This window comes from Lolium rigidum, chromosome 3 (genome assembly GCF_022539505.1).
Source record: "Lolium rigidum isolate FL_2022 chromosome 3, APGP_CSIRO_Lrig_0.1, whole genome shotgun sequence".
Classification (NCBI taxonomy): Eukaryota; Viridiplantae; Streptophyta; class Magnoliopsida; order Poales; family Poaceae; genus Lolium; species Lolium rigidum.
Genome location: NC_061510.1, coordinates 314,571,296 through 314,594,165, shown reverse-complemented (window position 1 = coordinate 314,594,165; position 22,870 = coordinate 314,571,296). Strand labels below are relative to the sequence as shown.

General features: G+C 48.0%; 1 protein-coding gene and 3 non-coding genes across 5 annotated transcripts; 3 read left to right on the top strand and 1 right to left on the bottom strand.

Annotated features, from left to right (window-relative positions):
• The first annotated feature begins 804 nt into the window (after positions 1 to 804).
• Positions 805 to 889, top strand: LOC124704825. Its single transcript, XR_007003704.1, has one exon. It is a non-coding gene; the product is annotated as a small nucleolar RNA Z195/SNORD33/SNORD32 family (small nucleolar RNA).
• A 58-nt stretch (positions 890 to 947) lies between these two features.
• LOC124704830 lies at positions 948 to 1,035 on the top strand. Its single transcript, XR_007003709.1, has one exon. It is a non-coding gene; the product is annotated as a small nucleolar RNA Z196/R39/R59 family (small nucleolar RNA).
• A 46-nt stretch (positions 1,036 to 1,081) lies between these two features.
• On the top strand, positions 1,082 to 1,227 carry LOC124704994. Its single transcript, XR_007003846.1, has one exon. It is a non-coding gene; the product is annotated as a small nucleolar RNA F1/F2/snoR5a (small nucleolar RNA).
• A 16,942-nt stretch (positions 1,228 to 18,169) lies between these two features.
• On the bottom strand, positions 18,170 to 20,800 carry LOC124699897. 2 transcript variants are annotated; one of them, XM_047232124.1, is made up of 11 exons: positions 20,660 to 20,800; positions 20,298 to 20,566; positions 20,153 to 20,227; positions 19,990 to 20,048; positions 19,769 to 19,904; positions 19,563 to 19,659; positions 19,412 to 19,478; positions 19,162 to 19,260; positions 18,868 to 18,957; positions 18,609 to 18,763; positions 18,170 to 18,452 (listed from the first exon to the last, which is right to left on the bottom strand). In XM_047232124.1, exons 2-11 carry the CDS (start codon positions 20,551 to 20,553, stop codon positions 18,242 to 18,244), a joined length of 1,245 nt encoding a protein of 414 aa, XP_047088080.1. In that variant the 5' UTR covers positions 20,554 to 20,566; positions 20,660 to 20,800; the 3' UTR covers positions 18,170 to 18,241. The 2 variants fall into 2 exon arrangements, with proteins under 2 accessions (XP_047088080.1, XP_047088081.1); XM_047232125.1 differs by lacking the exon at positions 18,170 to 18,452 and having other exon boundaries at positions 18,673 to 18,780.
• Between the last annotated feature and the right edge of the window lie 2,070 nt (positions 20,801 to 22,870).

The following is a 22,870-nucleotide window of genomic DNA, read 5'->3' as shown; positions in this document are numbered from 1 at the left end:
AGTCGTCGTATCTTTGATCTCCCGGATCACCACGCCATATCCTCCGTCATATGGCTTCGTCAAATTTTTGATCACCTCCAGAGAGTCACTTGCAACACAAATTTTCTGGATATTAAGATCTTGCGCTAATGCCAGAGCCTCACGACATGCCATTGCCTCAATAGCATACCTGGCCATGGGCAGCCCGGCCCGATCGGCCCGACCCGGCCCAAAATTTCTGAGCCAAGCCCGACCCGACCATGCCTCCGGGCCAGGCCTGGGCCTGATTTTTTGGCCCAATGATCAGCATGGGCCGGGTCTCGGCCATCATTTTGTGATATTTAGTGAAGCGGCCCGGCCCGAGGCCCGAGGCCCGGCGGGCTTTCTATGTGATGGGCCGGGCCTAGGCCCATTTTTCTGGCCCGATGGTCAGGCCGGTCCGAGCTTGTGCCGAGATTTTTCGCGTCGGGCCTTGGTCGCCCCGGCCCAAGAAATGCTCAGCTATACTCAAGAGTAGCGGCCGAATAGCCTTCTTCTGGATATTAAGATCTTCTGGATATTAACCCTGTCCCTGGTTGCACATCGTTCGCGAGTCAGAACAGTGCGGTCCAAGCCCGGCCCACCATGCCCGTCACCTGTCTGGCGAGGTGCCCGTGCAATGTGAAATAAACCCTAGCCTAGACGCCGCCGCCTATATAAATCGAGCAATCCACCCTTCCACATCAGAAGCCGTCTCTCCGAAAGAAGAACAGGGATTCTACCTCTCCATTTTTCTACTGTACCATTTTCCTTCGTTTTTTCCTCGTCTAGTTGTTATTTCTGTGGGGTTGAAATGAGGAATACCAATCCATAACCAAATCTCTGCATCTACAGATGATGAGAAACAACATGCACTACCATCTGATCTCCCCCACCCCCTTCGTTTCCTCCCCTCTCTGTTTGCTGGATTCGCTTTTTTATTCGTTGGTTGCAATCGGTGATGAAGTCGTTTAATTGTGCTGAGTTCCTCTGTGATTATCTCAACAACAATCACCATCTTTCGGCTGAGAGATTGCAGTATGTTTATGCTCCATTCTCTGATTTTAGGAAGTTTTAGATTGTTATTTGCCATGAGGTATCTGATGCTTGGTCTATTTCAATGGCCTTGTTTCTCGTTAGATTGGCAGACAGCGAGCAGGGAACGGGTTTTTGCGACACTGGCTGCTCTCATACCAGGAGCTTCCTGTTACTATACCCCCGTTTACAGTTATCACATAATTTCATCTTTAGTTGTCATCCATACCACGGTCTCGAATTCCTCAGACAAAAAGGTTTCTGGATTGATTCTGAAAAGACTATTTGTTTACAAGATTTTAGATGTCCTATTCCACCAAATATTTGCAGATCTGATTTAAAATCAAGCATAATTATGCAGGTCATAACGATAGACTGTTCTATAATCTTGTTGACTTGATGGGAACTTTGGACCTACCAAAATGTGTAAAAATATAACGAGTAGTAGATTTGTATTTTTTCGGAAATTGCTTATCCTGTTCTGATAACTTTGGTTATCATCCAGGAGGAGTTTTCTTCAGTATACACACGTCGGGCCTCTTCTGTCCTGCATCTTCAGCGTTCACTGAAAGAGCTGCAAGCCACCTCAAAACCTTTGAAAACAGTTCTTAAATTCGCCTCTATGTGAGAATGCTGAAATATTTTTTTTGTGAGAATGCTGGCACTTTGTTGGTTAGGCAACATCATTACAGAGTTCCAAGACAATTAGGTATCACACCAACTGAAAAATTACAAACTGAAGGCAAAAAGTTACGAGCTAAAGTATGTGCCACGACATTTCTTTCACGTTTGGAGAATTTGAAAGAACATGATCCAAAGCTTGAAAAGCCTTAAACTGACGAAGATATTTGCTGTATGATTGAAAGACCACAATGTTCTGAAAGCCATGGTCCCTCGACAGCGTCAGCGCCTACAACAACAGTACAAAGGCTCACACAAACCAAAAGCTTAATTGACCTGAACAACATGGTCGCACACACACTAGCCAACACAAGAGAACAAGAGGCCACACGAATGAACTTCAAACATGACACTCGAACACCGCACTGATAAAGACCTCCATCAATCAACTGCGAATCTAGGCTAGGCAAAGGTGGCGAGAAAATCGCTAACCTCTCTTTCGATGATAGCGCCGGGTACTGTTGCCAACAGTCCCATTGACAGAACGAACCACATGCCATTTGGACTTAGGTGAGAGAGTGACAACAACGCAAATAACACCACTCTTTTGGAAGCCAAGTGACTGACTCGGTTGAGATGGTGCGGCTGAGATATCGTGCGAGTCGAACCTCACTTCCTCGATCAAAACGTGCATAACCACACCACCACTCAACTCAAGGTGCTCAGACACCACAGAAGAATCCCAGACAACTCATATTACTCAAGCATGATCTCAACCACTGATGACTTCAAGATTATATATAGTGAATCCATTAAAGACAGCGAACCACCTCCGAAGGTATCTATGCGTCTCATTAAAGCGTGAACCAATGCTGTGCTGAGGATGGCCCCACACTCAAAACCTTATGTGGAGCGAGGAACCCACATGTCCGTCTAGCGCCTTGAGCGTAGGGGCCGACGGGGTGGCTGCCACATTATTGAACACATTTGCCTAAAATGTGGCTGGCACTTCATTACTACTATTGCGGTCACTATTGGAGCCGTCGGTAGAGATGTTGTTAACAATGCATCTTAAGAGGCAGGGGTTTGATACAGGGCTGGTCCTGAGATTTCACGGGCCCGGGGCGAACCTAAAATTTAGGGCCCATAATATTCACTAAAATAGGTAATGTCGGTATATATAATAACTAGATGAATAAATAAATAAAGCGTATTGAAACTCATGTTTGTACAAAATAATTTACAATATTAGCTTAAATCGTCCATATAACATCTATGTAACTCACTTAAGTCATATATTTTCTTATGGATGCATAAATTTTGAATGACATGATTGCTTGATACCACCGCGAGAAATTCATGAATTTACACGATGTGCAGATCATTGACATATGTGAATGGTTCAGATCATCAATAAAGGCCATGGCAACAAGAGGGCTGGAAATCGATCGTTTCCCGCACTTACCAGAAGAACCGAAAAGTGCATCACACAATGTCCACTAGAGAAATCAATGCTCGATGAAAAAAATGGGTTGACTTTTATTTTTGAGTTGGGAAATGTATCGATCGATGTCTACTAGAGAAATCAACCATCGATGAACAAATCGTGTCAACTTTTCTTTTCAAGGGAAAAATGCATCGACCAGTGTCTATTAGAAAAATCAAGGATCGATGAAAAAAAAGACACTTGCAAAAAGAAACAGCCTCCCGCACGACCCCCAACCCTAGCCTCCACCGCACCCCCTCCTCCCGCCGCCGCCGCCGGGCAAAGCCCCGGGGGCGTGGCGGCGGGGGGGGGGGGGTCTTCCTCTGCTGCGCCGGGAAGCGCTCAGCCTAGTCTTCGCGTGGTGTACTGGGACGGCGTCGAGATGGTGGAGGCGACATCGCGTCGGAATAAGGATGCTGGAGCTTGATCCCCATCTCGGCAAGGCCACTTGTGGCGGCGCCGGTGAGCTGCTGGCCTGGTTTCCTCTCAGATCTGCGGATCGGGGGAGGGTGGATTCCCCAGGCACGGTCGAATTTCGACCCTGCCATGGAGTTTGCGGAGTCTGTTCTGGAGTCGGAGGAGTGCTGATGTTGTCGCCTTCTCCTCGGCCGGCCGTGGTGGCAAGAGAGAGGAAGGAGATGGCATCACTGTCTTCCTTTTTAGGGTTTGTGTTCTTCTGGTGGTTTGCGGTTGTCACGTTTTGCAGTTTCTTCCGGCTGACCTTGGTGGCGAGGGGAGGAGGCGGTCCGACGTGTCGACGCCAAAATCGGCCAGATGGTCGAGCGTTCTGCTGGTAGGAGAAAGACCCTTCTTCCTCCTTGTCGGTATGATTTTTTGCTGCTGTTTTTCTTCTTCCTCGACGTTGATGCTGGAGGGAGTTCCTGGTTTGCCCGGGCGGATGGCCCGGCCGCGGTGCTGGACCGGTCAGTTGACTCGAGTTCCCTTCCTTCCGGAAGGGACACTTTTTGCGGTACTCAAAGCCAAAGATGGCGACGGCTGCTGCAGGCGTGTTGGATTGGTGTCCATGCCCTCTCGGCGCTGGTGTCAAGGAAGGAGGAAGCAGCGTGGTGGCAGTTGTGAAAGAACATCTCTTGCATTATGTTTTGTGTGTTTGATGTCAATATATGTGATACACTAATGTTTGATTAAGTGGTACAGGGATTACATAGTTTCATATTTGCGTGTGTTGGATATGATCGGTCTGTCAAAAGATAACAGGAAAAGTATGGCCAGGCCGGATAATCCGGGCCGGATATTCTTGAAATATCCGGCCCCCTGATTTTGGCTAAGTCTTCGAGGAAAAGCAGCGCAGTAGGGGGGCCGGACATTTGCCCGGATAATGTCCCGGTATTGTACCGGGGCCGGATTATCCGGGCCGGATATTTTGGAAATATCCGGCCCCCCCGATTTTGGCTAAGGACTGGAAGAAAAGCTTCTCTGGCATGGGGCCGGACTTTTGGCCGGATAATGTCACGGTTTTGCCGCAAAGGCCGGATTATTCGGGGGGGGGGGGGGCGGGTTATCCGGCCCTTACTTAGACCGGATTATCCGGCCCCCCGGAAGCAGCAACGGCTCATTTTTGGGAGGGGGGATAAATACCCCCCTTCTTCTACCTTGGTTGCTTGCTCAATCATTACACAAGAAATCTGCCAAGCCACCTCCATTAGAGCCACCTCAAGAAAGTCAAGATTTGCAAGATCTCCTTCCTCCCCCAACCAAAGCTCTTGATCTTTGGGGATTCGAAGGAGAAGACACCGATCTACATCCTCACCGAAGCGTTCTTCATTTCCCCCTCTCTTGTTTGAGGGATCTCATGCTAGTGTTCCTATTTGGTTCCCTAGTTGATTTGTTGTTGATGTGTTGTTGTTGATTGTTGTATTGTTACAGATTTGGGAGCCTCCAATTTGGTTGTGGATGTGTGCCCCAAGAACTTTGTAAAGGCCCGGTTTCCGCCTCGAGGAAATCCCTTAGTGGAAGTGGGCTAGGCCTTCGTGGCGTTGCTCACGGGAGATCCGAGTGAAGCCTTCGTGGCTGTTGGTTTGGCTTGCGTAGCAACCACACTCCTCCAAACGTAGACGTACCTTCTTGCAAAGGAAGGGAACTACGGGAATCATCTCCGTGTCATCGCGTGCTACACTCTCGGTTACCTCTATCCCACTCTATCTACTATTGCGTAGCTATACCTTGCTTAGTTGATATCCTTGTCATATAGGTAAATTCACTTAGTTGCATATCTAGAGAATTTACCTTTCGTGTCAAGCCTAATTTGAAAAAGAACTAAAAATTGGTTAGCACCTATTCACCCCCCTCTAGGTGCGGCATACGATCCTTTCAATTGGTATCGAGCCTCGGCTCTTATTTCGAGCTTAACCGCCTAAGAGTATGCCGGACGAGGTGCCCTCGGTAGGGGCCGCCCAGACGGTCTCCGTGGAAGACTTCAATTCATTGAAGTCCTCCATGGAAGCCCAAATGGAAAGCATGAAAAAGATGATTGCCGAGCTTTTGGCTCCGGCCCTACCCAAGGCACCTAGTGTAGAGGTAAAAGACACGGGTGCGTTAGATGATGGAGAGGCTTCGGACTTACCCTCATCTACCAAACCCGTGGAAGGTGACAACTTAAACACTGTCAAATCTACAAGTGCATCTCCTAGGGGAACTAGTGGAGGTGAAAGCTACAATCGAGTAGCTCCACCTTTCCTATCTCCCGATATACCGGTTCCCCTTCCTCATTTAAACATTCGGGGTGACCCACCTAAGTTTTCCGTTGATAATTTCGATACTTGGCAATTTGAGTTCCGCTCTCATGTTTGTAGTGGCTCCAATGAACTATGGAGAATCATCTTGGAGGGCTTCAAGCCATACAACCCCGACAAGTTGACTAGAAGAGAAGTTGTTGATAGTCAACTCAACAACACCGCCCTTCACATGATTCAAACTAGTGTGGGGACTCCGGAATTGCATCGTGTCCGGAACTACACCACCGCCAAGGAAGCTTGGGACGGCTTGGCCGCTAGTTGCATTGGAAGTGAGAGCACAAGGAGGAACAATTATAATGCTCTTAAGAATAAAGCCGAAGGATTCTTGAGGCTACCGGATGAAGATCATGAACTCATGTATGGAAGACTTGTCACGGTTGCCGATGCCTTCCGGCTTATTGGTGCCACCCACATCAATGACTCTTGGATCAAGGAGAAGTACATTGAATGCATGATGCCATTTGCTCCCATTGATGTCAAGACTCTTGTGGGAAGGGAATGCTATTCCTCTCTCACCTCTCAACAAGTCGTGCACGAGATGCAAGCTCTCAAGGTGCTTGAAGAAACCAGATCCATGCCCAAATCCATCAGTCTCGCTCTGCCCCGCCCACGAAATTATCCATGGGCATGGATGTTGCCCCAAATCCAAATCCGATGGATACCTGGATATCCATGGATATCCATGCCCATAAAATTTGAGTACCATTTCAACAATATTTCACTTGCATTTCATAAATAATAAGCTAACATGAATATTTTGGCAGCATTTCGACATTATTTCAGTAGCATTTCAGCCGTAATTATGTCGACAATTCATAGGAATATCAAAGCAACAATATATCACATTACCGAGGAGGCGGAGCAATCAACGAAGATACAGTCAATGCGGCTGGCGGAAGCCCTACCAGCACAAGGCGATTCCGTGATTATTTAGAGTATAAAATCATTAAGGCTTAAATTAAGGGTTTGGTGATTTGGACCTAAAAAGGACAGCCAATCGTAGGTAAAATTGCACGTGTCACTGACATGTGGGTCCCACATGTCAGTTGGATATCCATCGAATATCCATGGAGCAAAAGCTCTGCCCGTGCCCGCTCCATGAATTATCGGATATCCGCCCCATGAAATCCGTGGACACTATCAACCCTCCATACCCGTGCCCGACGGGTCGAATATCCGTGGATACCCGGATCCGTGGATAAAATTGCCATTGTGACTCGCAATCGTGCTCTTGGAATGGCAAAAGGTTCCAATCTTGCCTTAGTGGTCAACTCCGGTGAAGAAGTGATTCCTCAAGAATCTTATAGGGCATCTTGGAGTATGTCCTATCCGGAAGATTTGCAATGCCACTACCATGATCACATGGCCTTCCATGCAAAATCCTTTTGGGTTGATCCCTCCAAGGCCAAGGAAGACAACATCAAGAGGAACAACAAAAGTGGTTTCACTAGCTTTGGTCCAAAGACAAGATCTTGCTACAATTGTGATGACAAGCGCCACTTCATTGCCGAATGCCCCTATGAAAATAGAGAGCTTCATAATGGAAGGCTCATTCCCAAGGACAAGAGCAAGGACACCAAGGGCAAGTATTCAAAAGCCCCCAACAAGAAGTTCTACAACAACAAGACCAAGAAGGGCAAGAGGCCCTCAAGAGTTGTGCTAGTAACAAGGGAAGAATATTCTTCCGATGAAGTTGAAAGTTCTAGTGGTGATGAAGATGAAGAAAGCTCAAAGGAATTGGCCGCCATCGTCACCACCAACATACCCTCTTCATCTCTCTTTGAATCTCCCAATGAGAACCCTCCTATCAAGAATGCACATTGCTTCATGGCAAGGTCCTCCTTGGACACATCTATCGTGCTATCAACTCAAGAAGAGTATACCTCCGGAGATGATGATGTTGATGATGAAGAAGATGCCTCCTCCAATGGATTGGTTGCTCTTGCCTCCCTCTCCACTAACTCTTCATCACCAAGTGAATCCCCCAATGAGGTCATCCTTGTGGAGGAAGAAAGTTGCCTCATGGCTAAATCCTCCGAGGTATCATCTCCTAACCCCTCTATCCCTAACATATCTAGTGAACTAGGGGTTGATGATGCTAGTCTAAAAGTGAAACAAGAAATGCTAGATTTTGATGATTTCATTCTCAACCTACAAGGTAACACTAAAAAGCATGTTTCAAACCTCATGATTCGTTTAGCTCAACAAAGTGCTATGCTTGAGAAAAAGGGTCAAATAGAGAGAGAAGACTCTCTCGAAATCCATGCTCTTAAAAATGCTCTTGAGGAATGTCAAGAAACCATAGCTTCTCTTGAAGAGAGGTTAGAAAATATTGAAGAGCCTCAAGATAAAATTAACAAGCTCACTAAAGCTAGAGATCTTGCTAGGGCTAAGAATAAAGTGTTTACAAAGGAAAAGGCCCAATTTGGGGTTGATCATGAGAAACTTGTGAAGGATCTAGATGAACTAGACAAAGCTCACAAAGCTTTGAAGAGTGAATACACTCTCCTATCCAAGTCGTTTGAGCAACTTCAAATTAGGCTTGCTTCATATGATGTGCCTAGTTCCTCTACTCCTCTATGTGATCATGCAAACATTGTTGAGGAAAATGCTAGGTTGAAGGATGAACTTGCTAAGGCCTCCTCTCCCCAAAGTAAACTTTCTTTGGATGATCTTTTGAGTAAGCAAAGATCAAACAATGGGAAGGAGGGCCTTGGTTTTAATGCCAAGGCAAAGAAGGAAAACAAGCAAAAGGCCAAGCCCGCACAAGAAAAGAAGAAAGTCGTCACTAATGGTGAAGCCTCCAAGGGCAAAACCATGAATGATGATGATGCGGGAATTGCTAACCCTCACTATGTTTTATTTAAAGATTATTATGGTGATGTTTATGCAAAATATGTTGGCCCATATGATGGTTATGTTGCTTGGTCTATTTGGGTCCCAAAGACCCTTGTTGCTAACAAAAGAGGACCCATTGCAAAATGGGTACCTAAATCCAAGAATTGATCTCATGTAGGACTATGCCGCGGAGGTTCAAAATGGGTACTTGATAGTGGATGTACAAGTCATATGACCGGCGGCAAGAACCTCGTCAAGGAGTTGAGGCCTAACATTAATGATATCACCGTCTCCTTTGGCGATAATTCTACATCCGAGGTATTGGGTTTTGGCAAGGTTGTGGTTGCACACAACATTACTCTTGTGGATGTCATGCTTGTCAAAACCCTTGGTTACAATTTGCTTTCCGTTTCCGCCCTTGGCAAGATGGGTTTCGCCGTCTTTATTGATAATGATATTGTGGTCCTCTTGTGGAGCAAGACTCTAAAAGTCGCATTCGTTGGGTATCGCGAACACAACTTGTATGTGGTGGACTTTTCGGGGACCACCACGTCAAGTGCGATGTGCCTATTCGGAAAGGCGGACGTGGGTTGGTTGTGGCATCGCCGCCTAGCCCATGTCAACATGAGAACTTTGCAAAGTCTTCACAAGGGGAACCATATTGTGGGACTAATGGAAAATGTGTCTTTTGCCAAAGATCGTGTTTGTAGGGCTTGTGTTGAAGGCAAAATGCATGACTCTCCGCATCCAAGCAAGACCATTATCTCTTCCAAGAGGATCTTGGAGCTCCTTCATGTGGATCTCTTTGGTCCCGTTACTCATGCAAGTCTTGGTGCGAAGAAACATTGCTTGGTGATTGTCGATGACTACTCAAGATACACTTGGGTCTACTTTCTCAAGACAAAAGATGAGACTCAACAAATATTCATTGACTTTGCTACCGAGGTGCAACGCCAACACAACCTCCTCATTATGGCAATAAGAAGTGACAACGGCTCCGAGTTCAAGAACTACACACTCAATGATTTTCTTAGTGATGAGGGGATTCGTCATCAATATTCCGCTGCTTACACCCCTCAACAAAATGGTGTTGCGGAGAGGAAGAACCGGACTCTTATGGATATGGCAAGGTCTATGATGGTGGAGTATAAATCCCGCTATAACTTTTGGGCCGAAGCCATCTCCACCGCTTGTCACTCCTCCAACCGGCTCTATCTCCGCAAGGGCTTGAACAAGACTCCATATGAAATACTCACCGGGAACAAGCCTAATATCTCATACTTCAAGGTGTTCGGGTGTAAGTGTTTCTACAAAATCAAAGGAGTTCGTTTATCTAAATTCGCTCCTAAAGCTTTGGAGGGTATATTTGTTGGTTACGGTGCCGAATCTCACACTTATAGAATCTTTGATGTATCCTCCGGGATTATCATTGAATCTTGTAGTGTGAAGTTCGAAGAAAATGATGGCTCCCAAGTGGGGCAAGTTGATGTTTGTGCAGGTGATGAAATACCTCAAGATACCATAGTAAGAATGGGTGTGGGATTTTTCCGCCCCATTGAGGGACACGGTGTGGCGTCTCGGGAAGAACTATGCTCTACCACGGTGGAGCCCTCATCTTCTCAACATCAACAAACCTTATCTAGTGGAGCAAATGATGCACCAACCCAAGAACAAGAACAAGACTCTCCCTCTTATGTGCAAGATCAAGGACAAGATCAAGGTCAAGATCAACCTATCACTCACAATGCCTCCAATGAGGAACCAATCAACTCTTGCCCTTCTCCGAACATTGTTCAAGATCAAGCACATGAGATTGAGCAACCCCAAGCAATTGAGGAAGCTCAAGTTCAAGGTCAAGACGGGGACCCAAATGATCAAGTTGATCAAGTGACACCTCCAAGGCCTAGAAAGACCAAGGAGGAGATCGAGGCCCGTCGTCTAGCAAGAAGAGAAAGGAACCTCGAGCTTCGTGGACACACTCATGACAAGGTTCTTGGTGATGTTAGGGCAAAGGTTTCCACAAGAAGGCAATTGGCGAACTTTAGCCATCATCATGCTTATATCTCCTTAGTGGAACCCAAGAAAGTATTTGAAGCCCTTGAAGATTCGGATTGGTTGGAAGCTATGCATGAAGAACTCAACAACTTCAAGCGCAACAAAGTGTGGACCTTAGTAAAGAAGCCAAAGGAGTGCCGCAATGTTATAGGCACTAAATGGATTTTCAAGAACAAGCAAGATGAGTTTGGAAATGTTGTGAGGAACAAGGCAAGATTGGTGGCTCAAGGGTTCTCTCAAGTTGAGGGTATTGACTTTGGAGAAACCTACGCTCCCGTGGCTCGCCTTGAGTCCATCCGTATCCTTCTTGCTTATGCTTCGCATCATAACTTTAAGTTACGACAAATGGATGTGAAAAGTGCTTTTCTTAATGGTCCTTTGCATGAAGAGGTTTATGTTAAGCAACCCCCGGGGTTCGAGGATCTCAACTTTCCTAACCATGTCTACAAGCTTGATAAAGCACTTTATGGTCTCAAACAAGCTCCTAGAGCTTGGTACGAGCACCTTAAGGAATTGTTGGTAGACCGTGGGTTTGATGTTGGGCTAATCGACCCCACTCTTTTTACTAAGAGGGTCAATGGGGAGCTTTTCGTTTGCCAATTATATGTTGATGATATTATATTTGGATCTACTAACAAAGCTTTCAATGATGAATTTTCAAAGCTTATGACCGATAGGTTTGAGATGTCTATGATGGGAGAGATGAAGTTCTTCCTTGGTTTTGAGATCAAGCAATTGAGGGAAGGAACCTTCATCAACCAAGCAAAATATCTCCAAGACATGCTCAAGAGGTTCAAGATGACCGAGATGAAGGGTGTGGCCACTCCTATGGTTACCAAATGTCATCTTGCACTAGATCCCAATGGTAAAGAGGTGGATCAAAAGGTATATCGCTCCATGATTGGATCCTTGCTTTACCTTTGTGCATCTAGACCGGACATAGTGTTGAGTGTTGGTGTGTGTGCAAGGTATCAAGCTTCTCCTAAAGAGAGCCACATGATGGCTCTCAAAAGAATCTTTCGATATTTGGTTGATACCCCAAGATATGGTATTTGGTACCCCAAAGGCTCAAGTTTTATTCTCAATGGTTATACCGATGCGGATTGGGCGGGTGATAAGGATGATAGGAAATCAACTTCCGGGGCTTGCCAATTCCTTGGTAGGTCCTTGGTGTGTTGGTCTTCTAAGAAGCAAAATTGTATATCTCTCTCCACCGCCGAAGCCGAATATGTTGCCGCCGCAAGTGGATGCACTCAATTGTTATGGATGAGGCAAACTTTAAAGGAATACGGTGTCATTTGTGACAAAGTGCCTCTATTATGTGACAATGAAAGTGCCATCAAGATTGCCTATAATCCGGTGCAACATTCAAGAACGAAGCATATTGAGATCCGGAATCATTTCATTAGGGATCATGTTGCCCGGGGTGATATTGAGCTTATCTATGTTCCTACCAAAGATCAACTTGCCGATATATTCACGAAGCCTCTTGATGAAGCAAGGTTCTCTTATTTGAGGAATGAGCTAAATATCATTGATTCAAGGAGTATAGCTTGACCATCTTGCAAACACACTTTCGTCTCAAAACTTTATTTGGTTTAGATGTGGGCATGGAAATAGGGGGAGTGCGGTTTAAATTATTGAGCTATCCCTCCCCCATAATGCCAACATTAAGAAATCATTCTCTTTATATCATATGTTGATATGTGAGCTTCAATGATGAGTAGTGGCTTGGACCCAAGATATATCTTCGCGGTGCCATGCCACAACACTCATATATGGTGGTCTAGGCCACCACACTCTTCTTTGTGAAGAGTTGGAGTTATTTGGATCTTATTGCCTCTTATTTGACAACTCCATGTTCTTATGGGAAATCACTCAAGTTTGGCCTTATTTGCTCATATCTTGCAAACTTGAGTGATCATGTACCATTAACAGTTTGAACCCTCTAAACCTAAGCCTACTCTCTCCAATAAGCCACTTCCATCTTGCTCATTTGTCATGTTTGGTAAAAACTTGGAGTTTGAGGTTTCTCGGTCGGATGATCTAGGGTGCTCCATCTTATTGGTAAATTTGCACCTTATATGTGACATGATGCTTTATTAAATCATATATGGGTCTTGCAAATAACCAACGAAAGATGGGCCGGATTCCCGGTGATTCTGGAATTTTCCAGAACCCCGGATAATCCGGCCCCAGGCCACCATGGAATATCCGGCCCGGCCGGATTATCCGCCCTAAGCTAGGGCCGGATTATCCGGCCTGGGCAGATCTTGAAAGGGTTGAGGTCGAGGGCGCAAGGGGCAAAACGTTTCAGAACTTCCCCCCACGCGCCTCTCTCCTCTTTCTCCTCTCAAGGCCGCCGGATCTCCTCCTCCTCGCCGGAGCCACTCCGTCCGCCCCCTCTCGGAGTTCTTGGGTGGATCGGGTGGATCTCCTCCCTAGCTACCTTCTCCTCCAAGCGGTTTCCACAATGGATGTGGGTATGATTCACAATCTCTAACCCTAGATGTTGTGTTTTATATGTGCTATTTTCTTGGTGGAATTGGTGTCTAGTAGTTCCAAATCGTGTGTAGTGTACTCCTCTTGCATGCTATGGGGCCGATCTAGTCGTAGACAAGTTTTTGATTGAAAAACTGCACATCTCGCAGGGCCGGATTTTCCGCCCCCCCGAGCCGGCCGGATTATCCGGCCGGGCCGGATTATCCGCCCCCAGGGGACCCCGGATTATCCGGCCTGGAGCTTCATCGCCGCTGCAGTTTGCTTCAATCTATCATGTCTAGATTTGTACCGACTTATTTGCATGCTTCTCGAGTGTATTACTGTATCTTACATGACTTATGAGCATTACCTTTCCTTTGCTACCCGCCTTTGCTTCTCACAGGTGGTGCTTCTCGGGGTGGTCGGAGACGCTCAAGGCATGATCGATCAAGTGACGAGTTTGCAACCAATGCACCTCGCAAGTCCGTCTCCTCAAGGCGGAAGAACAAGGAAGTGAGGGAGAACTACAAGACCATGGACCCTGTCTCCTATTCTGCTATTCGCATGAACAACTGGTATGAAGATATCCCAAGGGATGAAGAGATTGAGGGCAGGAGATTCCGGTGCATTGAGCAGAATTCATCTACAAGGACATATATGAGCCCATGAAGAAGCTCGAGACCCATGCAAGCTATTGATGTGGACATTCGGCTGAAAACGATCACTTTGAAGATGCCATCCGGGTAGCTCGGAAGGTTGGGTTTGCATGATATCATGAAGATTCAATGTGACTATAGCCCGCATTTGGTGAAGCAATTCTTTGCCACTTTGGCGATCAAGAAAGATGAGGAACACACTATGGAATGGATGACTGGCTCCTCTCACTGCAGAGTGACACTCTTCGCCGGTTTGCTGGTTTTCTTGGAGTTCCTATTGAGGGGGGTCGTCGTCTTCATGGACCACAACCGATAGATAAGAATGCTCTTGCGCAGCTCTATACCTCGAGCGGGGAAAATTGGTTATACTAAGGGGCTGCTTCCCATTTACAATCACGTCGCTTCGGTTCTTTCGGTCAACCATTTGCCCAAGTGGTGGTAACAATGATGCTCTCCGGGGTGTCCTTGTGAACCTTATGCACCTCAGCTATAAGTGTGCTCGTGATGGAAATGAGGACCAGAACTTCACTCTTGATATCATGGATTTTATTTTCCATGAGATCCATGATGCCATGGTCTCCCGGACCTCCATACCCTATGCTCCCTACATCCAGACTTCTCATCAACAACACTGTGGCTGTGGTTGGTGAAGATTTGAGTGGGTACCCGTTGGTGACGCACCATGTTAAGAAGCCCTACAAGGTTAAGCCAGTCTCTTCAGCTGTTCCTGCTCCTGACTCCTTCATGGGTGCTGCTCGTTCTAGTGGTTTTGCTCCTGCTCGTCACCATGATGTCCCAGCTATGAGGAAGCAAGTGACCCAGCTTAGTTGGTTCCAGCGCCATATCCTTTGCATGAACGTTGAGATCCATAAGGAGAACTATGCAGCTAGTCGAGAGCGCTCTGAGATTAAGCATACTCAGGCGGTTATTCTTCACAAGCTTAGTGGTGAACAAGGACCCCCGCCTCAGCCTCCAGCTCACCAGGGTTACGGTGGTTGGCACTCGAGCACGGAGTTCCATGGAGTGATCTTGATGATTGCCTTCAAAGGTCCAACACCTCTCGCCGCTCTCCGGATGCACCGACACCGATGAGGAAGAAGAAGAAGAGGAAGTGCCATACGAGTCCGATGATGATGATGCCTCCGAGTGATTCTCATGGGACGTGTAGCATCGCGCTTGTCCCCTTTTTGGCGTCTCGATGCCAAAGGGGGAGAAGTGTTCTATTAGGATTCTCCGGGATTTGCATGGTTTGGGCACAAGCATACGCGTTTATCATTCTTATATTGCTTGTGTTCCCCTTTTAGTTGAACTATTTGGTTTGTTTGTGTGCCGTTCAAAACTATGTGCTATGTGGTGTGAGACATTGTTATGGTTTTCGGATTTCTACTTGTTGAGATCAAGGATATTACATTGTGTGTGATGCTATATCTCCGCATTATATATCTACACATGGGTATGATTTCTTGCTTCCTATCTCAACCTCATATGTGTCAATGTCTTTTGTTAGAGCTCATGTTGGATATCTCTTATGTTGAGGCACCTTACTCCTATGTGTTGTGTATTTGTATTCAAATGCAAATTACTTATATGCACACATGTAGGGGGAGTGCCTCTATGTCTCGCCATCATGCTTGTCTCTACTTGTGATTCCTTGGCAAATCCGTATATTGTCATCAAACACCAAAAGGGGGAGATTGAAAGAACATCTCTTGCATTATGTTTTGTGTGTTTGATGTCAATATATGTGATACACTAATGTTTGATTAAGTGGTACAGGGATTACATAGTTTCATATTTGCGTGTGTTGGATATGATCGGTCTGTCAAAAGATAACGAGAAAAGTATGGCCGAGGCCGGATAATCCGGGCCGGATATTCTTGAAATATCCGGCCCCCGATTTTGGCTAAGTCTTCGAGGAAAAGCGACGCGATAGGGGGCCGGACATTTGCCCGGATAATGTCCCGGTATTGTACCAGGGCCGGATTATCCGGGCCGGATATTTTGGAAATATCCGCCCCCCCGATTTTGGCTAAGGACTGGAAGAAAAGCTTCTCTGGCATGGGGCCGGACTTTTGGCCGGATAATGTCACGGTTTTGCCCCAAAGGCCGGATTATCCGGGGGGCGGATTATCCGGCCCTTACTTAGACCGGATTATCCGGCCCCCCGGAAGCGACAACGGCTCATTTTTGGGAGGGGGTATAAATACCCCCTTCTTCTACCTTGGTTGCTTGCTCAATCATTACACAAGAAATCGCCAAGCCACCTCCATTAGAGCCACCTCAAGAAAGTCAAGATTTGCAAGATCTCCTTCCTCCCCCAACCAAAGCTCTTGATCTTTGGGGATTCGAAGGAGAAGACACCGATCTACATCCTCACCGAAGCGTTCTTCATTTCCCCCTCTCTTGTTTGAGGGATCTCATGCTAGTGTTCCTATTTGGTTCCCTAGTTGATTTGTTGTTGATGTGTTGTTGTTGATTGTTGTATTGTTACGGATTTGGGAGCCTCCAATTTGGTTGTGGATGTGTGCCCCAAGAACTTTGTAAAGGCCCGGTTTCCGCCTCGAGGAAATCCCTTAGTGGAAGTGGGCTAGGCCTTCGTGGCGTTGCTCACGGGAGATCCGAGTGAAGCCTTCGTGGGCTGTTGGTTTGGCTTGCGTAGCAACCACACTCCTCCAAACGTAGACGTACCTTCTTGCAAAGGAAGGGAACTACGGGAATCATCTCCGTGTCATCGCGTGCTACACTCTCGGTTACCTCTATCCCACTCTATCTACTATTGCGTAGCTATACCTTGCTTAGTTGATATCCTTGTCATATAGGTAAATTCACTTAGTTGCATATCTAGAGAATTTACCTTTCGTGTCAAGCCTAATTTGAAAAAGAACTAAAAATTGGTTAGCACCTAATCACCCCCCCCCCTCTAGGTGCGGCATACGATCCTTTCAAGTTGTACTGTGGTCGAAGATGATGACCTGCTTGCGCTTGGTTGTAGTTCTTTTTGCTGCAGGGGTCTTCTCTCAAGATTATGGGATAATGACACAGGGCTCCGAAGATCTTCATGGGTTATGGTGGTCTTAGGGTGTTCTAGGTGTTCTTGGTCCTTTGTGTTTGTGTTTCTCTGTGATTGTAAGGGTCAGCAGCTTTGTATCTTTCCGTGATATGAATGCAGAGCAATTCTAAAAAAAAAAGGATCAATGAAAAAAAAATGTGTAGAATTTTATTTTTAGCGGGAAAATGCATGGACTGATGTTGTAGTATTTCCAGATCGGTCTTCTTCCAACCTCCCATCTTAAGAGGCAGGGGTTTGATACTTTGATACCTCCCATCTTTTTTTTTTTGAAGGCAATGATACCTCCCATCTCCAAGCCATCTTTTTTCATCTGGCGATTTTATTTCCAGCAGAAAATTGGTACCAAAAAAAAAAACTCCACCGGCTGTGACACTAGATGGGCTGCTTATTGTGTCTTCGTTTGGGCTTACTGTGAGAGATGGTTCGTCCAATAATGAAGGCCCATGGAGTACTCCGAAGCGGCCTAATCAGCTTCACCGCCTGGACACCGAGGCCGGTCGCCGGCGGCGGCTCTGCGCGACGCCGCGCCCATCCTGCTGTCTCAGGTCGCCGTGAAAGATGTACCTCCGGTTCTTCTACCACGTGTCCGGCGAACCACACGCCGACCGAGAGAGAGAGGCAACCGGAGGAAGGATGGACGGAGTGGACTACCACTCCGACGCCGACAAGGTCGAAGCACTCAGGTGCCTCCTCGTCCTCATGGCTCATGGTGTCGACGTCGCCAACCTCCTGCCAAACCAGAAGGCTTCGTTCATCCTCTACCCTCCGCCAACGCGCCGAGAAGTAAGCTGCCCCACTTGCATTCCTTGTGCCTGTCCCCGATTACTCACGGACCAGATCGAAGAAGGATACGGCGAGAATCGCTGTTGCTTCAGATAGATTCATATGGTCGTGGGACATGATGTTGCAGAAACAATCTGTTGTTTAGCAACGGCAAGTTTTGTCGATGCTTGAATTGGGCCATGAATTTGCTGTCACTGCATATTGGGGATATCCTGCATATTGTCGACATCTATCATGCAATTGCATAATGTCGAATTAATCCTGGTCAACTAGTTGAATTTCGAGTAAGAGCGTTATTCCTTTCTGTGATTGAACTTTCAGAGTGTCTGGTTCCAACTAAGAGTGTATGATTCAGTTCACCATTCGATTTGATTCACAAATTAATCATCCATCCATCCAAGATACACATCCGATTAATTACTATCTAGTGAGTAAAGACCTGCATACACGCATGCTCTAGTAGCTAGTCATTTACGGAAGCAGTGTCTATGCTAGGAAGCCGGTACTCCTCCGGCTTGAGAGCCACCGCGAAGTCCGGCAGCTCTGGCGCCGCAGTCTCATGAGTCGTCCTGTCGATGTTGCTGTAGAGGTCCTTGTTGATGCGGACTTTGCAGGAGGAGTCCTTGTGGATCTTGTCGTGCAGGTACTTCATAGATCCCCACAACACTGGGCTCCTGCAAGTAAAATTGAGCAACAACATCAAAACATACATACAGATAGATAGCTAGCATCGATCTCACAAGATAAATTAATGTTGATCATATATAGCAGTGGGTATTGTCTCATGATGTGTGCATGAATGAAAGCATGCTGATGGATATACAGATTACTTTGAAACAGGGGATGCGGCATGGAACTCCTCGCTGGCGGCTCGGCTCTCCTTCAGGAACTCCTCCGCAGACTGCAGCGCCGCCACGGCCGCCCGGTGAGACTTCTCACTGTTGCCCTCGTCCAGGATCAGCCCATGGTAGTAGTACGCCGCGGCCTGCATGATAGTATTACCTTTTTTTGTTAATTCATCAGAAATTCAGTTATTTTATTATCGTTTCAGACATCAGAGATATGAAAAAAGAAGGCCTGCATATATACTTTTGCTTCCATGTGCTTCCACTTGACGAAGAGCCTGTGCTTCTCGCCCCAGCCGTCGAGCAGGGGTAGGTCCGCAATGCTTTCATGTGCCTGCAGATGAAATCAACAGGTTTGTGCATATTATGATTTTTCTCTATGTTTTTTTTAATGAAACTAAATATTCTTATGTGAGGATGAAGAGTATAGATATCTGCCCATTGCAAACATAAGCAGAACTCTAGCATTTATATATGATTTGATTGTACAAATACAAGGAAAAGAACAATAGGTAAAATGAATCTCAATGATACCTACCTGCTGCCAGCACTTGACCATCTCACATGCCAGCCTCCTTTTTACTGCCAGGGTGGCCTTGGGGCTGTCGATCGCCAGCCCAAGTTGAACATCGATCGCCTGGCAAACACACACATAGCATGATTGATGAACCAACCGAGAAGCCGACATCTCAACTGCATGCCAACTTACTTGCACCATGATGAATCATGTGATCTCTCTCAAACTACTTACAGTCCAACAAGTAGAAGAAACACAAAAGCATCATTACCTGACCAAGGGCTTGCATGCAGGTAGCTTTCAGGACACCTTCAGACAAGTCCACAGGAAGACCTTTCCTACACGAAACGGCAGTCAGGTAGCGAACAATAACTGAGAGAAAAAAACCGGAACCATGGAACAGCATTGCTCCTCACGACTACCTCTTTTCAGGCGACATCCTGGGAAGAACATGCTGCATGGCGCACTCTAGGTGCCCGGCCGCCTTGAGGAATATCTCGACTGAAGCTCGCTTGTTCTCTGAAAAGTACACACATTCAGAATTGTAGCTGATATATTCGCAGCACAGAAGCAGCACAGCAGCAGTGAGGATCAATGGAGTTTGTTAATACATAGTCGAAATACGGACCTTCGGATACTTTGGTGTGGTACCCCTCGAGCGATGTCTTGGGAAGGAGCAGCGAATTTGCTTGCGATAAACACAGCATCGCCATCATGTGCAGCACTGACAGCACCTCGTACCAGGCACTGGTTAATGCCGTTTCCTGCCACCACAAAGACAGATTGTTCACTGAAGAAAATGCAAAATGTATAGACATGATTGGATAGTAGGGTGCATGCAGTGCAGACCTCTGCATCATCTTCCTGGTTCATCCATGAGTACTGTATCTTATCTTCCAACTGGCTCCCTGTAAAGAGTTCAGCATGCCGGGTACATAATTTGTCTCAACTTATTCAAGTAGGTATCTCAATCATGGATCAAGCGGTAGAGATTAAAACGTTGAGTTATTACCATCTTTTGTCATTCCTAGAACAACTGGCAAGTACTCCTCCAGAGCCTGCACAAGATCAGCTGACGTGGAGCCACCTGCAAGCACCAAAATTCAGACTGTCAGTCACCGGTTTCAGAAAAACACTTAGCTGCTGATCAGACGAACCATGCTGTGTGATGGCGCGCCTCCGGGGCCTGGTCACGGCCAGCGCCTCGCGAGCGGCCATGGCCGCGATCTGGCCCCTCAACGACGCCAGACGCTCGGTGAGCCTCCTCGGCAGGCTGTCGGTGAGCGGTGGCGGAGGCAGCTCCAAGGGCTCGGGGACCCGCAGCCCGGGCACAAACACGGCCACCTCGCCGATGCTCGCCGGTCGCCTCCTAATGGCACTAGCGTCATCCGGCTTGGAGCTGAAGCACCCCATCGAACGATATACCCTGCACAATTTGCAGCAGCTTTAATTTCTGAGTGGTTGATCATCAGATGGACTGGACATAGGAACTGATTCAGAGATGGGAATTTCACTGAACCGAGAGCACAGCGAAGATGGATGTCACCTTGATCTTCCGGTAAGAGGTCACTGACTGTAACGTATGAGCTCGAGCTGCCAGACCAACGGTGTGAATTCACGGGAAGGTGAAATGGAAGATGGAAAGTGAAGCTGCTAAGTGGCCGTGATTTTGGTCAATTGGATGCCAGTAAGCAGAGAGAGCTCAATTATGTTGCTCACGAGGTTCACATCCACGTCCACATCCACACCCAACAGCCAAAGTGGCTGCGAGATCACGAGCATGGTGATCACAACCGCGTCAATGTATGATCTCGCAACTAGTTAATGTCTGACTTGTGTACTTATTCGCCTTCTTTTCCGTGGATTAGTTCATGAAAAACTCAACTTCTCACCTTTCCCTTAAGCTGTTGAGCCGTGTGCTCTGCGGGATGTTGGTTGCTCTATGTTAAGGCTAGCTTGATGCTGTAATATGGTTTTAAACATAAGGCTCGAGAGTCCAGCTTTAAATTAATAAAGCCATCAACCGGCTAGGATACAATGGTGCTGATTACACAAACTTGAACAAGGTAAAAGAAAGAGGCAAAGCCCTAGAGGAACTACAGAGAATTCCACTCGGCAGCGCCACCAAAGAGCCCACAAGTACAAGCTACGGAGAACTGCCGCGGACGGAAAGAGACGTGCCAAGCGAAGAGGAGAAGCACCAGCGTCAAAGAGATGAAGATCCGGCTCCGAGACCGCCTCGCCTTGCTGCCGCCGAAGGAGGGACCCTTCCCATCTCATCGGCCAACACAGAACATAGAGGTGGTTGAGCGCCCAAAAAAGCCTTGAACTTGCTGACTGTCGCCATAGGCCTCACCATAGACACACCCAAACCGCACCACCGTCATTGTCACCACACCGATAGCCATCTGTACCCTCAACCCAAAGCGGCGCCTCCAAGGAGGAGAACGACGCAATGCGCCATCGTCGCTCGGCCGTAGCCTGAGTTTTCACCCGGGAAGAAGAGGAATAGGGGAGGGTTACCTCACCAGCCCTTCAAGAAGGAGAACGGCGATAGTATCGTCGGCTGCCGATGTGGCGCGGCACCGAGCCAGCCAAGAGTTTCCCCGGCGTCTCCCCACCAAACTCGCACGGACGCGAACGGGCAGTCCAAGGACCAACCATGCCGTATCTGGCGCAGAGAGACCGGAAAGTGGAGACGCCAACGAACAGACGAAGAACGCGCCGGAGCACGACCACGCCGCACCCAGCCATCCACCGACTTCTCACCGTCCACACGGCCAAGGAGATCGTCCAGCACCAGCGAACGTCACCTGCCTTCCGATCGACGTCGCCACCCACCGTCCAGGGCCGCCGCCCCGGCGTCCAAACTCCGCCCGCCGCAGATCCGAGGGAGCCCGGAGGACCACATAGCAAGGGATCCGCCTCCATGAGCGCTCGTCGGCCAGCAGCACCACCACGGACCCGGAAGTGGCCGAGCAGCACACGCAGCCCCGTGGCTGCTCGTGGCACTAGATCCGGGGATATGGTGGGCTCGGCCGGGCCCGGGGCCCCTGCCCGGCCCGCGCGCGAGGCGGCCGCCTCGGCCGCGCTGCCCATCCGGCTCCACTCACAGGTCGTTGCGCCGCCGCACGGCCGACGAGCGTCACGGACGCCCACCCTCGCGCCGCGCCGCCCGCCTCCATCGGACCGCATCGAGCCGAGGCTCGCGCCGCCCGCCGTGGCGAAGCTTCCGCGGAAGCCGCCGCCGCCCCGAGCACGCACATCCTGCAGAGCCGCCGCGCCGCCGTCGAACAGCCGCGCCGCCACGCCCCCTGCCCAGCGCCGCGCCTCCCCTCACCGATGCCGCCCGCGCCGCCATCACCGCGAGGAGGAGAGAAGGCGCCCCGCCGCCGCCGACCGAGCTTCGCCCGGTGGCGCCTCCTGGCGGCGGCGAGGCGGGGGAGAGGAGGACGGGGCTGGCGGCGGCGGCGGACTAGGGTTTCTCCCTGGGACTCGTGGGAGCCCAGGACGAAACGGTTTCGGTACTTGCTTTTTCACTCATGGGTAGAGTTTCTTGCAAAACTCGATTCTTTTCTTTATTTTTATTTTTCTTCTTCTTCTTTTGGAACCTGTTTTCCCTGGTGGGCATGTTCTGGGATTTGTTGTTCCTTTATCCTTTGATAGTGGAACCTGGAGCTTTATGCTTAGTATGGGGAAAAAATACTTCTGACCTTTCCAGAAACTCAAT

What these genes read in the sequence shown, in the direction of transcription:
- LOC124699897 (XM_047232124.1), bottom strand. Translation starts at nt 20,553, where the DNA reads ATGGGGTGCTTCAGCTCCAAGCCGGATGACGCTAGTGCCATTAGGAGG. An exon ending in GCATGCAAGCCCTTGGTCAG is followed by an intron (nt 19,261 to 19,411) that starts GTAATGATGCTT and finishes TGTGTTTGCCAG; the next exon opens with GCGATCGATGTTCAACTTGG. An exon ending in TGGTCAAGTGCTGGCAGCAG is followed by an intron (nt 18,958 to 19,161) that starts GTAGGTATCATT and finishes TTTCATCTGCAG; the next exon opens with GCACATGAAAGCATTGCGGA.